General features: G+C 41.4%; 1 protein-coding gene across 3 annotated transcripts in view; it reads left to right on the forward strand.

Moving 5' to 3' along the window:
- ehbp1 (EH domain binding protein 1) overlaps positions 1–13,153 on the forward strand; it is a 122,023-nt gene that overhangs the window by 87,133 nt on the left and 21,737 nt on the right. For all 3 annotated transcript variants that reach the window (XM_086044938.1, XM_086044940.1, XM_086044939.1), the window contains 3 exons: positions 2,242–2,380; positions 2,448–2,548; positions 4,886–5,009. In XM_086044938.1, coding sequence (XP_085901064.1) covers positions 2,242–2,380; positions 2,448–2,548; positions 4,886–5,009 — 364 coding nt within the window. The remainder of the gene's footprint in view (positions 1–2,241; positions 2,381–2,447; positions 2,549–4,885; positions 5,010–13,153) is intronic.

The raw sequence follows: 13,153 nt of genomic DNA on the forward strand, positions 1-13,153 counted from the left end.
GATCCATTGACCCCAGCTGTCACTCTGCTGACAGTGTGTGACAGTTTGTGTGTGCACGCACATGTGCGTCCTCTGTGTGGATGCTCACCTGCGCTGTAACATTAGTAGCAGTAGTCGCTATTGACTGTGACCTTCTCTAGTCTAAGTGTGTGTATCTTCTGATGTGAATATTGAGTCGCATGCAGTCTTAACATCACTTTAATTGATTGATGGGAATGTCAAGTGGAATAAGGTGACTGTGTGTGAATGTGTGTCAGTGCGTGCTTATGGCGACACTTTGATCATCGATTCACATAAACACCCTCTTGTGTTCAAAGCCAAAAAGGGCTTAGCGCTTTACGACCACTGCAGTGCATGCGTGCGTGCGCGCGCGTGTCCCCATTTGAACTGTGCGGTTGTAGCATCACATCACTTTAGATGTGCTTCAGGATTGCTCATGCAATGTCCACTAAATTTAACACGAATAGATTCAAGGAGGAAGAAAATTGTGGGAGCGCATCTGGCAAATCATTTTCTCTTCACAGCAGTGTCTTGACATATATTTAATTTGTTCCGTGACCATGTATCTCAAATCGTCTTTTCCCATTGAAATAAATGAAAATAATATTAATCCGTTTCAGGAGCTCAAAAACACAAACATTTTCGTTTGTAATGCATCTTTAATTAGAGAAATGGCACTCTACTGTGATGTACTTTATAAGGACAAAGTAATAATATGATTAAATAGGATATAAAGAATTGAAGAGTTTGTGCGTCATGATTTCAAGCATTGACTCTTTAGGTCAAACATAATTTTAGTGTGCAATCAATGTCCAGACTTTTTAATGTAAATCTGACTTTTTTTTTTTCAACATAGCAAGTATTGTTGTTGTTGCGCCTTTTTCAGAAGTGACTTTCCTCAAGCTTTCACTAAATACAAGGATAGGTTTTTCCAACATGCGACCAATTGAAACATAGTTTAAAGAGTGCAGAGGTACTTTATTATAATGTTTATGCCCTCCAAAATGTTAAATTGGCAAGTCTTACATTGTATTTCAGCACTAAATTTGCCTGGGCGTGACTGGACGTGAGCTTTTTTAGTCGCTTATCCAAGCAAACAGAACAAGAAGAGACTTAATTGCTGGCATTGTGAGCCAACAGTCGCAAGCGAAGTTAACGAGTCCTGCTTGTGTGCGCGCCATTTGACTATCTGCCGCTGTCTTAAGCGGCGGAACATGTTTGCCCCTAATTGTCGACTTTATTACACTTTTGGCCGTCCTATTAGCATTAGTAGTCGCCTCCGTCGCTTTCTTTTTCCACTCGGCTTGGCTCATTTGGAAATGCACTAATAAAGCGTTTTTACTTTGTGCTGTTTTTTTTTTGTTTTGTTTTTTTGTAGGGCGTTGATAGCGCGAGAAGCGAGCGTGCAGCTTTTTAACACGTGTTCACTTTGAAAACAATAGCCTTTCTACCCTTTTTTTTTGCATAATTTGAATATATTTTCTGGCTCTGGGTTTTGTTGAAAGTCAAGTTAATTGCCTCCTTTTTGCGTCTCCCCTGAGTGTGTGGAGAGAGTGTGTGTGTGTATCTGTGTGTGTTTGTCAGTGCGTGTTTGTCAACGTGGACGCAAACAAACAAAAGCAGCCATGTTGCTAAGGTATCACGTTCTAGCAGACGTTGCGCAGAGGCTTGGCAGCAGGCGTGTTTGCGCACACGTGTTTACATGTACACAAATGTGCGTTTTTGGAAGGGTGTACTTTAGCTCACAGTTGTGAGATTGGGCCAGGTTAGTTGGTTGCTTGCTAGGTTTGTTGTTGGTTTTTGTTTAGGGTTTTTTTGGTGATTGGTTGCCTGTTTATTAATAAGGATGGTTGGTTGGTTCATTTTTATTTGATTAGTTGATTGATCTGATTGTTTGGTTGATTCGATTTTTGGGGTGGTTTTGTGTTGATTCGTGTTTTGCGGTTGGTTGGTTCGTTCAATCTTTTGTTGGTTGTTTATTAGTTTTGTGATTGGTTACATTTTTTTTTCATTGATTGGGTCAGTCACTGGGTGGTTGGTTGGTTTGTGTCATTGGTTATTTCGTTTGTCGTTTGTTGGTTGATTTGTTCTTTGTTTGGTGAGTGAGGTTGTTTCCTGTGGTTGGTTGTTGTTTTTTGGATTGGTTGATTGATTTGATTGGTTCACCTTATTGTAACCATGCATCAACACTGGCGGTCATCTAATGGCGTCTTCGTCGTCTTGTTCTTGTGCGTTGTACAGAATAATGCAGAGCAGTTGCGAGCAGAGAGACTGCGCCGCGCCACCGAGAGGCTGCGCAGCCCCGTGGTCTTCAACAAGGACTCCGCAGTCAGGAAGACGCAGCTCAAGTCCTTCAGTCAGTACGTGGACAACAGACCAGGTACGTCCACACACTCCATTACGAGTCAGTACGGGGACATTTTAACAGTATCACCTCCTTCCCGCAGAGCCGAGAAGACAGAGGTCTGCTCCTGAGGACCTGAAGAAGACTGAAGAGGACGACTGGTCGCAGACAGAGATCGACATATTTAGACCGTTTGAGGAAGAGGTTTGTCTGTTTGTCAAATGAGCTTTTATCCACAAACACGCCAAAGCCACAACATCAGGTACACTAAATGACATCCAATACAAAAGCTGTATCAAAAAACTAAATGCTTAATTTAAATATTGAGTATGCAATTCTCAAATGGTAAATCAAGATGGAATTTTTTTATTTATTTATTCATTCATTCATTCATTCATTTTTCTATTTATTTAAGGGACAGTGCATTTTAATGGACATTTACATGTAAATATAGCAGATTATAGCTCTCCGCCAATATCCATCTGTAGTCACCTTTATTCTGAAAATCACATTTTGTAATTCCAATTTGACACTTTTGGTATTTAATTTGGTTTAACTCATCATTTCCTCAATTATGTGCTCTGAAATATTAATAATTGTGGATTTATGTCTGAAAATATGACTTTTATTTTTGTGTGTGTGGTTCTCTAATCCGGTATATAAGGTATTTCCTGTTCACTTAGGATCCCTCCCTTTTTTGTGAATGTAACGGTTGTAATGGCACACCAAAATGTTATGGCTCGGTTCTCAATGGGTGCAGTAAAGTCACAAAATGCAAAACAAAAGTAATTTTGTTTGGAACGCATTTAATGACATTGAACAAGGATGAGTTGGCAGTTTTTAGCCTTTTTATTTTCCTGAGGTGGATATTCTAAAGCATTCAGCAATAGTCCTGAAGCCCAAGCTGACAGGTCAACGTGAAGCTGCAGGGGTGTGCTAGTGAGCCCGAGAGTTCCCCCTCAAATGATTGACACCTCGTCTGTCACTCCTTCTGTTTCTGATAGGTTGTTCTTCCTGGGGTGTGGTGATCAACCCCCCCTTCCCCCCCCCCAAAAAAAAGTTGCAAAATCCCCCTCTTATTCGAAGACTGTTATTTTATTGGTGGGTCATTCCCACCCACACCCCTGTGAATTGACTTTGAGTGTATACACATTACACACACTCACACTCCTGTCGGCCTGTGTTTAAACTTGAGTGTGTGTCCATCAGAATGCTATAATTTCAATGCGTCTCTCTTCCCGAGCAGCCCTCTCTCCTCTATCGGCGACCCCCCCATCCTCTGCACACACACGCGCACACACATGCACACCACCGCCCGGGCTCCAGGGTTAATGGGTGTTGAACCTTTCCATTATCCCGATCAGCCAAGAATTACCTGCTGAATGATGTTTGCATTAATATAATATATATGGTAATTTCCCTGCTCTTAATTACGGCCGGGCCGAGCGCGGCAAGGGGAGTGGGCTGATCATGTGTAAAATTGATTTGCCAAGGAGAAAAATATGGCGATAGAGCAAGAGGAAAGGGAGGCTGCACGAGGAGGAGGCGGAGGGCTACTGGGAATTGACACACACAGAGGGAAAAGTGCTTGCCTGGGTGGAACATGAGGGGGAAACAACAAACTTTCGCACTAGTTCTTCTTCCCATTAAGCAGAAAAAAGAGCATCAGCAGTAAAATGGAGATTTTTTTTATGTGAATGAACATTCTCATCACTGACTGTGGAATAGCAAGCACAATCGCGTCTGCAATGGAGGCTGAGTTAAGTGCGAAGGAGTAATCACTGTTTGTGGAGCTAGAGATTGTATGGAAGGAGAATTTTATGACACATTTCGCAAAGCCACACCCACCTTAAATTCAGACTGACCAATCACAGAGCATAAGTCTGACACTGCCAGTGGCGTTCCGTTGGATTCAGGAATGCCATTTTAAAAGCAAGCTATGCGACCGATAACTACGCAACTTCTGGTTGCAATGTCTATTAGATGCAGTAACACGTAAATGGCAATTGAAAAATAATAATAATAAAAAAGTATTAAAATGTGATGAAATTACACACTGAATTTTAAAAAATCTTATTACATCTTTTTTTGGGGGGGATTAAATAAATTGAGTCAATAACTTTTTTATGATATTAATAAATAGCTGCCTTTTTCTATGACATGGTTGGCATACATACATTTTTTGGGTCAAAATAATTGACAATTTTCCGTGGCACAGTTGAAGATCACTCATGGCACACTAATGTGCCGCGGCACACTGGTTGAGAATCACTGCACTCTACGTCTTTATGATCTACAAGTTACAGCTTGTGGACCCGCTGCTACACCAGTTTGAGAACCACTGCGTAAGACAACTAAAAGAGTGAGCATCTGAAAGTTTATCAGAGAGAAACACAAAACTAGAGGCAGCCATACTGCTTTTTTCGGGAGCGGGGTGGGGGGGGGTGGTTGTTGAACTTAGATGTTGTTCCGCGCGGACGTCTCAATGATGAGCGACACCCTCTGTCACTCATTCTCTCTCTCTGTCTTTCGGTCCCTCAGAAAGCGTTCAAAGACACCAGTCAGTATGTGGTGGGCGAGCTGTCGGCACTAGAGAGCGAGCAGCGGCACATCGACGCCCGGGCGGCTCGTGTGGAGAAGAGGCTGCGCTATCTCATGGACACAGGTACCCTGAGCCCAATTACGCCGGGGAAAAAAAATGTTTTGCCAAATTGAACACACACACACACACATAGCAAGAGAGTGGGGAGTTTGCGCGAGAGGGAATCTTTGAAGCCCCCCTTTCCCTGTGAGAGAGGAGAGTGGGGGAGACCTCTCTGGGCCGGGGTGATAAGGGAGCCCTTCATGGGGGAAACGATAACTGGGTGTGATAGCGGCCCAAAGTCTGCGCCTCCGCCGTTTGGTTGGGTTTGCCAGCCGGCCGGCCCCGCACTCGCTCACTATTGAACAGTGCGCTCAACCGTGCACGCACACACACACCCTCCTCACCCTAGTACATATCTGGCCTCGCTTGATATGCTGTGTAAGGGAAGACGGGGGTGAGTTAAAGGGAAGCAAAAGGGAGGAGGATGGAGAGAAGTGGTGTGGGAGGGCGAAACAACACAAGCGCCGACACACTTTACACATCCACGCGTACACATCCACGCGTGCAAAAAGTGCTGTCCCCGCCTTTTTTGGGGGGCAAACGGAGAATGTCAGATTTGTCCATGGGGTAAAGAATTGTTAGGGTGCAAGCCAAAAAGGGAAAAGAAAAGAGAGCGGCCTTGCTTGCTTGTGAAATTGGAGAAAAGCAAGACCTGTTTGTGCCGCCAAACCATCTTGCGGTTGGAAGGAAGACGTGTAAAATGTTGATCTTTACAAAAACTGTCGCTACAGTGTTAGATTATTTTACTACAGGTAATACAGACCAACGCCTGTAGTGAATGGTGAAAATCTGTGGGTACGTGTCACCCCTTCTAAAGAGGTTTATACTGTTCTGGATTACCAATAGGTGCCACAAGATGGCAGCATGCTTTGGCCAGAGCACAAAAATAGGAAATTGGTGAGTTTTTCAGCTAATAAAGGAGTTTTCCAAAACAATAGGCGAATGCAGAAATATATGGAGGTTCGTATCGTCGCTGTCGGGTAGAAACACTGCGTGACCACATATGGTAATTTTCATGCTTTGTCCCAAATCAATTCTATTGGTCTGTTCCCACCTCCATCTTCTGTTACTTTTACTCATTATTAACCAAATTAAAGTCTTGAAATTAGCTTGAGAACAAATCTGTTAACTCTCTTGGACACTTCAACTGTCTGAGAAATGTTGTAAAACTCTCCCTAAAGAAGTTGAGAAATCAAATAGACTTATGAAAGGCAATTATCAAAAATAGAGAGTTTAATTAAAGGGAACAGGCAAGCCGGTGAATTGCGAAAATCAGCGTATAATTGACGTCCATTATAATTACTTTGAAAAAACATATTGGCTAATCTAAGGATATACAGCCAATAAGCATTTTCCATGAAAAACAGGATTGCACCCCAAAAATCTATATTTTTTAATTATAAAAAATAGGTGAATCCGCAGGTGCCACACCGCAAGTATACGGGAGTCCGCGGTATTTCTAAATTAAATAGGAATCCGATAAAAAGTAATAAAATTAACTGACATAAGTTTTGGTTTTCATTTTAGTTTTGTGTAAATTAAAGTTTTCAGTGCAGACCTGAATTTTGATTGGATGTCTGCTACTGTATATTATTAAGGGGATTATTATATCATTATTATTATGTCATTCATTAATAACACCATCTCCCTGTTGTGATATTTCCGCACTTTCGGACCCCTTAATGGTCTAACGTGGTCGTCATTTGTAACTTTGCATGTTGCTACACTTTAGCACGTGTCTGGAAAATCTTGTTGACTTAAAGGCGTCCATAATGAGATGTCCACCCACCTCTTTAGAAAGACAATGGGAGGCCATTAGTGGTGCGAGAGAATACGTGTGTGGCGCGAAAGCACACAAATATTCCTGGTGTATGACAATAGGCCTCATCCATATTCGGCAGGTGTAGGCTTAGCAGTGAGCTAATGCCGCTGCTAATGTGTGAAGGACAGCGCTCCCAGCGGTGCAAGAATAACAAGTTCATTAGTGCACAGGCGGCTCCGTCGCAGGAATTCAAATTCCCCCCGCCTCGACCCGCGCCTCTGCTTCCTGATTGGCCAGCGGCCGGCGCTCATTAGAGCCCCGCAGTAATTAAGAGTTGTTAGAAAGTGAATTCTCCAACCGCAGATTAGGAAATTAAACTATTTACTGATTACATATTAATAGAAGACAACAATGGCGCTCGCCATAAGCTTGGAAGGCAACCAAGGAATAAATCTGTGTACTTAATTACCACAAACAATGGGCGCATGAAAATGGGAGTTTGACGCGCGCACACTCCCCCGCTGTAATGTGTGTGATATCAGAAGACACTTGACAATTCTTGTTCAATTATCTCTATTATTTAATGTGCTGTGAACTGCCGCTGAGTAAATAAATTAACCACCCCAATTACTTTGGAGGCATCTGGGGAGGCCCGATGCCTAATAGAAAATGCCGCCGAATACCTCATTGTGCCCCAACCGGGGGGGTGGAGGAAAGCGGCAGGGGGAGTTGTGTGTATCTGTGAGTAGAGGAGGTGTATGAATGGTAGCTGTGTAACAGTAAGCCAGAAATCAGCATTCGGTGTGTACCTTGGTTTTAATGTATAATTATAATGGAGTATGGGGTCTAAAAAAAAAAAAAATTGACAATGTGGGGGAACACTGTATAATAATACAGGGTTAAACATACTGACAGGAGATTACTTGAAAACTAGATTCTAAACTAAGAAAAAAATCCTTATCATGCCTCATTTCCATTCGAGTAGATGAATACAATTGGGTTTTAACTCATTACTCATACAGAGAATCCTCAAATTACGACAGAGTGTTTTTTGCTACATATCAGAACCTGACTTTGGATGTTAGTCGAACAGAGAAATGAAACTAGCCTGAGGGTGGGCACACTTTTTTTACTCAAGGGCCGTATTTGCATTTTAAAATGGACTGATGTGCAAGATCATTCAGAGAAAAGAATAAAGAAAATTTCTTAAGTTAAAATGTGCATTTGAAATAGTTTTATTTAATTAGTATTAAAAATCGAATTAATTATTTTAATTGATACAAAATATTTGTATTTATATGAATTAATTATAATTAACCTTTTAAAATAAATAAATTGATTAAAATGAATACATTCATTTGAATCAACCAATTTTCTTCAAATCTTAATGCACTCTTGATCATAACCTATGCCAAGTCACAGATATAGTAAATATTTATGTGGAAAACACTAAATATTTGTGGAAAACAGTTCAAAGCTACAAATATAAAACAATCAAATGAAAAGCACTCATCCTATCTTGTGACATATCTTGTGCCATATCCAGATTGTATTATAACTACAAAACATTGTAGGTTGAGGACATTGTAAACAGAGCGCCTATTGTAAATACAATATGTACTTTGAGTCAAGCTAACATGTAGCCGCCTAGCATTTCAGCACAGTGGACCCACGGAAGTATATATCATGGCAGAGACGATTACAATTATTTAAAATGCGCACTGTTAACATAAAGTCACACAAATGTACATACACATTGAGCAGTCACTTTTCCTTCCATTGACAGTCCAATCATCCATGTGTGGGCAGTTAGGCTCCATGTGTAAAGTACAGGAAGCTCTTCATGCCAGATCCATTCTGGTCTTGTCTCCTGGCAGACACAAAAGCAGATTAAAGAAAGAAGAAGAAGAGAAACGCCATCAATCTTATCGGCTGAGTGCGATTTTAAGCATATGTTAATCTCCTCTCCTCCTCGCCGCTTGTTTATCTCTTATCAAACGTGGCACTAGGTGACGGCCAGCTTTGTGGCCACGCTATAAGTGCCATTATTGGGATAATTGCGGCCATTGTGGCAGGTGATACTGCCGTTTTCAAAACGGGAATTGCGAGTAAATAGGAGACATATTCAAAAAGGGGATTTTGAGCGCAAAAGGCTACATGACGCATTTGAATGCTTCTTCGTCCCCGCAGCTTAACCTTCAATACGCCCACAAAAGCAAGGCAAAGGAACAATGCCAACCGTGGTCACTAGCACACACAAGTGACTAAAACCACAGTATTCATGTAAATGTTAAGTTTGTCGAGGCAGGAGTGCGCTCCAATTATTTGCGTAAATTTTAGCTTCACTCATGTAGGACTGACAAAAAAATGTGGCATTCATTTTATTTCATTTATTTATGTATACAGTGATCCCTCATTTATTGCGGTTAATGGGGACCAGAACCCGGCGTGATAGGTGAAAAACCGCGAAGTAGGGTTCCCACACTTATAAATACTTGTTATACAATAAATGTAACTTTAAAAATGAAAAATGAAGAATAAATACCAAGATGCGGGTTGTGAGAGGAATTGTGCTTCAACCACGGCAGCGGGCGATTACGACGGAATGTTCGCTAATTATTACGTTTTGATTTTTATCATAAAATTTACTTACCTTAAAGAGACTCTGGGATGAGCTTAACATTGGCACTTATATAATAGGTTTGCATGTAAAAATGACATCAGTACTAAAGTGCCCCCCCAAAAGACTCTGGTGTGATTTAAGTTCTTTTTTTGTGATTAGATTTAATTTCTCCCAAATGTATTGATAAAATAGAAAATGACAACTCTTTTCATTTTCCCAATCAAAAAATATATAAAATGAACTTGTTAGTGAAAACATGGCCATCCGGCCCCACCACCCATTTGACTAGAATGCTGTAGTGCATTTGATCCAAAAAGTACAATCCTGCACTTCTAAATGCTCGTCGTCGTTGTGCAAAGCGAAATTAAAAGTTCTTCTTCGTTGCCTCCCTAAGAGAGGAAGAAGTCGTTGCCTCCTACTTATTTTAAAAACGAAGGAGAAGCAACGCCCCCGGAGGCAATTATGCCTTAACTTTATCTTTGCACAACAACATCAACAAGGTCCTTTGGATAAAATGCAATACGGCATTGTAGTTAAATATATGTCTATTTTTAATTAATTAATTAATTTATTTTTAATTACAAACCAAACATGTATGAATGACAAAAAATACTTAAAAAAAAGGCATTTGTGTACATTTTAAATTCTTAAGGACTAGTGCTGGGTCTTGTCGGGAGTGCACCTTTATTTGTGTAGCATTTAGCTTCATCTCATATACACTATGAATGACTCAAACACTGATGATGTAGCTGTTTATTTTGTTAGTGCAGTGGTGCGCTTCTGTCGTGTAGCATTTATCTTCTCATGTATGAAACACTAAAGGCATGCCACTTTTTGGGGTAGGAGTGTACTCCTGTAATTTGCATAGCATTTAGCTTCATCCTTTTATAAGACTAATACCATAGCTTTAATATTTGTACATATTATATTTGTCAGGACAGGAGTGCACTGCAAGTTACCTGTGTAGCATTTAGCTTGATCTCATGTATGATACATTGAGTAAGTGATGTGTTACCAGCAGATTAGTAGAGATTATCCCTCACATGGATATCGAACCACTGTGTGTTTATATTTCTGATGACTCAAACTTGTCGGTCGTCCTAATCCGCCATCAGCGTCAAGTTTGACTAAAGGTTTACGCCGGGCAATGTGCTCTCTTTCTCACGTTCACGTCCCAGCCAAAAAAAAAAAGAAAAAATTAAAAAGCACCAAACAGCTTTAAGTATATTAGCATGGCCTACTTCTTTTCTGCTGATGAAGCTTAGCCGTAATCATTGTAACTTTGGGCAGATTACCAATGCGGCCGTCTTGTAAGCGCCGGCGGACTCGTCTTGACCTCCCCAGCGCAGGGCTTAAAGACACAAGAATGGCATTTTAGCAACTTTAATGGGATAACCGTTCTAATCTTCCGCCGGCCGCACGAGGAAAAGTGTGATGACTATAATACTCTGGTTGCTTGGCACGCTGTGGGATTTGCACAATGCTCGTTGTTGCGGCTTTTTAATCAACTTTGCCTTTTTGTGTTCTTACTGTGACTTTTCTTGAAAAATTCAGCCTTATAAAACAGTATTTCCCAGACGCATGAAATTTGGTAGGTCTGTCTATCATGAGATTAGACCCACAAAAAATCTAAACAAGCTATTATGGAACAGGCACAGAAGGTCTGCCATTTTGCTTTAAGCGTGCCATTTTGAGCACTTCACAGGGTCCAAAACATTCTAACAGGAAAATTGTTTTAATTCATCCTGTTGGAATGTTTTGAAAATTAAGTTCCTGAAGCCAATATCTTTTAGCACCCCAAAATTCAGTCACTTTTGACATATCATGAGTAGACCCACAACAAAAGTTCACCAAGCCATACCTGAAAAGACACAGGAAGTCTGTCATTTTGCTCAGAAAGAGCCATTTTAGGGCTCTTACAAGGACAAACTTGGAATATTTTGAAAATCAAGCCGCCTAAAGTCCATTGGCCATATTCAGGGATCCTTCAAAGACAAACTCTTTCTAGTCTTCCACTTACTACAAAATTCAAATTACGTCTACAAGACAGATGGGCGATGCTCCAATTGCAAAGAAATTCAGTTTTTGCCATGACACTTTTAATCTGGCGCACCCCCTGCAGTATGGGAATCCCTGGCATAGAGGATTGGAGAAGAAAAGACCGCTCAGGATCAGTGCCTTAAAAACCCATTGCCTTTTGCTTGCCTTTGAGGGCGCAAAACAAAGGCTTTTTTTTTTTTTTTTTGCTTTGTTTTGTGTTAAAATGTGTGCCTGTGTGTGTGTGCATATGTGCTTGCGTGTGTGTGACTCTGAGGTTCAGACGGGTCAGAACACAGATTAACCCCCCCTCCAAAAAAACCCTCCCTACCCTTTTGCCTTTACTCCCGCTCATTCCGTTAATCCCGGCGGCCATTTGAATGTTTGAGCGGCACAACAATTTAATTAAGAGTCGGCGCAGGCAAACGCAGCGGTCCACCCAATGCGGTGACACCACCCTCCCAGATGTGCACTAACCCCCAGCCCCCTCACCACCAACATACCCTCACCGCCCCCTTTCTTGTGTTCTCCAGCTCCATGTCAACCTTTCATACATTCTTTAACAGTGGGGATGAAAGGGGGATTTTTAGGAAGATTAGGGAACGGGATCCTCTAGGCATTGTCTGACAATCCTCAGATAAAACGAGCCGGGTGGACAGAGTCAACGGGGGTGGGGGGGGGGGGCGATTGTGGAGAGAGGGGCGCGCGAGGAGGTCGGGTCGGGGGGTGGTTAGTGAGGGTGTGCGGAGCCACTTGCCTTGGGACGTGTAAGTTACATTTTGTTGCGCTCGCTTTGTTTTCTCGCCGCTTTCTTCAATCTCTTTCCGTTGCGCAGCCTTGGCATGCCAGCAAAAAGGGACGATTAGCATTTTCAGTGGGTGAGTGTGTGTGTGTGGGGGGGGGGGGGGGGGGGGGTTCAGGGGCATAAAGGGGGGACGGTGGTGGCTTGGAGAGAGAATTGAGAGGTGGACAATGGCCGCTTATGATAATCTGCTCTTTATTGGAGCATCCCACCAATGCTTTCATCAGCCGCCTGTGTGCCCCCTTGCAACACACACGCATGCGCACAAGCATAACATCCAAGTTCTACACTTGTCCGTCTTCTCAAGCTCCCACAGACAGCATCTTACCTAGTAAAACACATGAATTTGAGTTTATTTTAGTATAGTACATTTACATACTGTATTAGGGTGTACGTAATCTATTTAAAACCACCTGTTTGCTTCAAAATGAAATTCAAACCTTGCACACTCATTTATTGTTAACTATTATCAGGGGGGGTGGGGGTGACATACATATATCCAAATTACAAACATTTCATTTTGTAGTTTATAATTTTATGCTACATAGAAGTCAGACATTTTATTTTATTCATTCCGTTGTTAATTATTTAGAGCCCAACATTTTTTTTTATTTGTTCCATGCATACAACCAAATGAGATGCATTTTAAGGATTTCTTTAAGTTCATCTTATTTTATTTACATACTCTGTTAAATACGTACAACAAAAGTTTTTTTTTTTGTCATTTCATTAATATGACATACAGCCAATCAAATGATAGACATTCTATTTTATTATTTGTATTTGTGTTTTCTGTGATTGGCTGGCAACTAATTCAGACAGCTGCAGCACGCTCATGACTCTAGTCAATATAACCGGTTCGGAGATGAATGAATGAATATTTGTGGGGGGGGGGGGTTGTATTGTTTTTTGTTTGTTTCATTTACAAATGAATAAATTCA

The sequence above is a fragment of the Filicampus tigris genome, chromosome 11 (genome assembly GCF_054856515.1).
Source record: "Filicampus tigris isolate MCC_2025a chromosome 11, RoL_Ftig_1.0, whole genome shotgun sequence".
In the NCBI taxonomy this organism is placed as follows: domain Eukaryota; kingdom Metazoa; phylum Chordata; class Actinopteri; order Syngnathiformes; family Syngnathidae; genus Filicampus; species Filicampus tigris.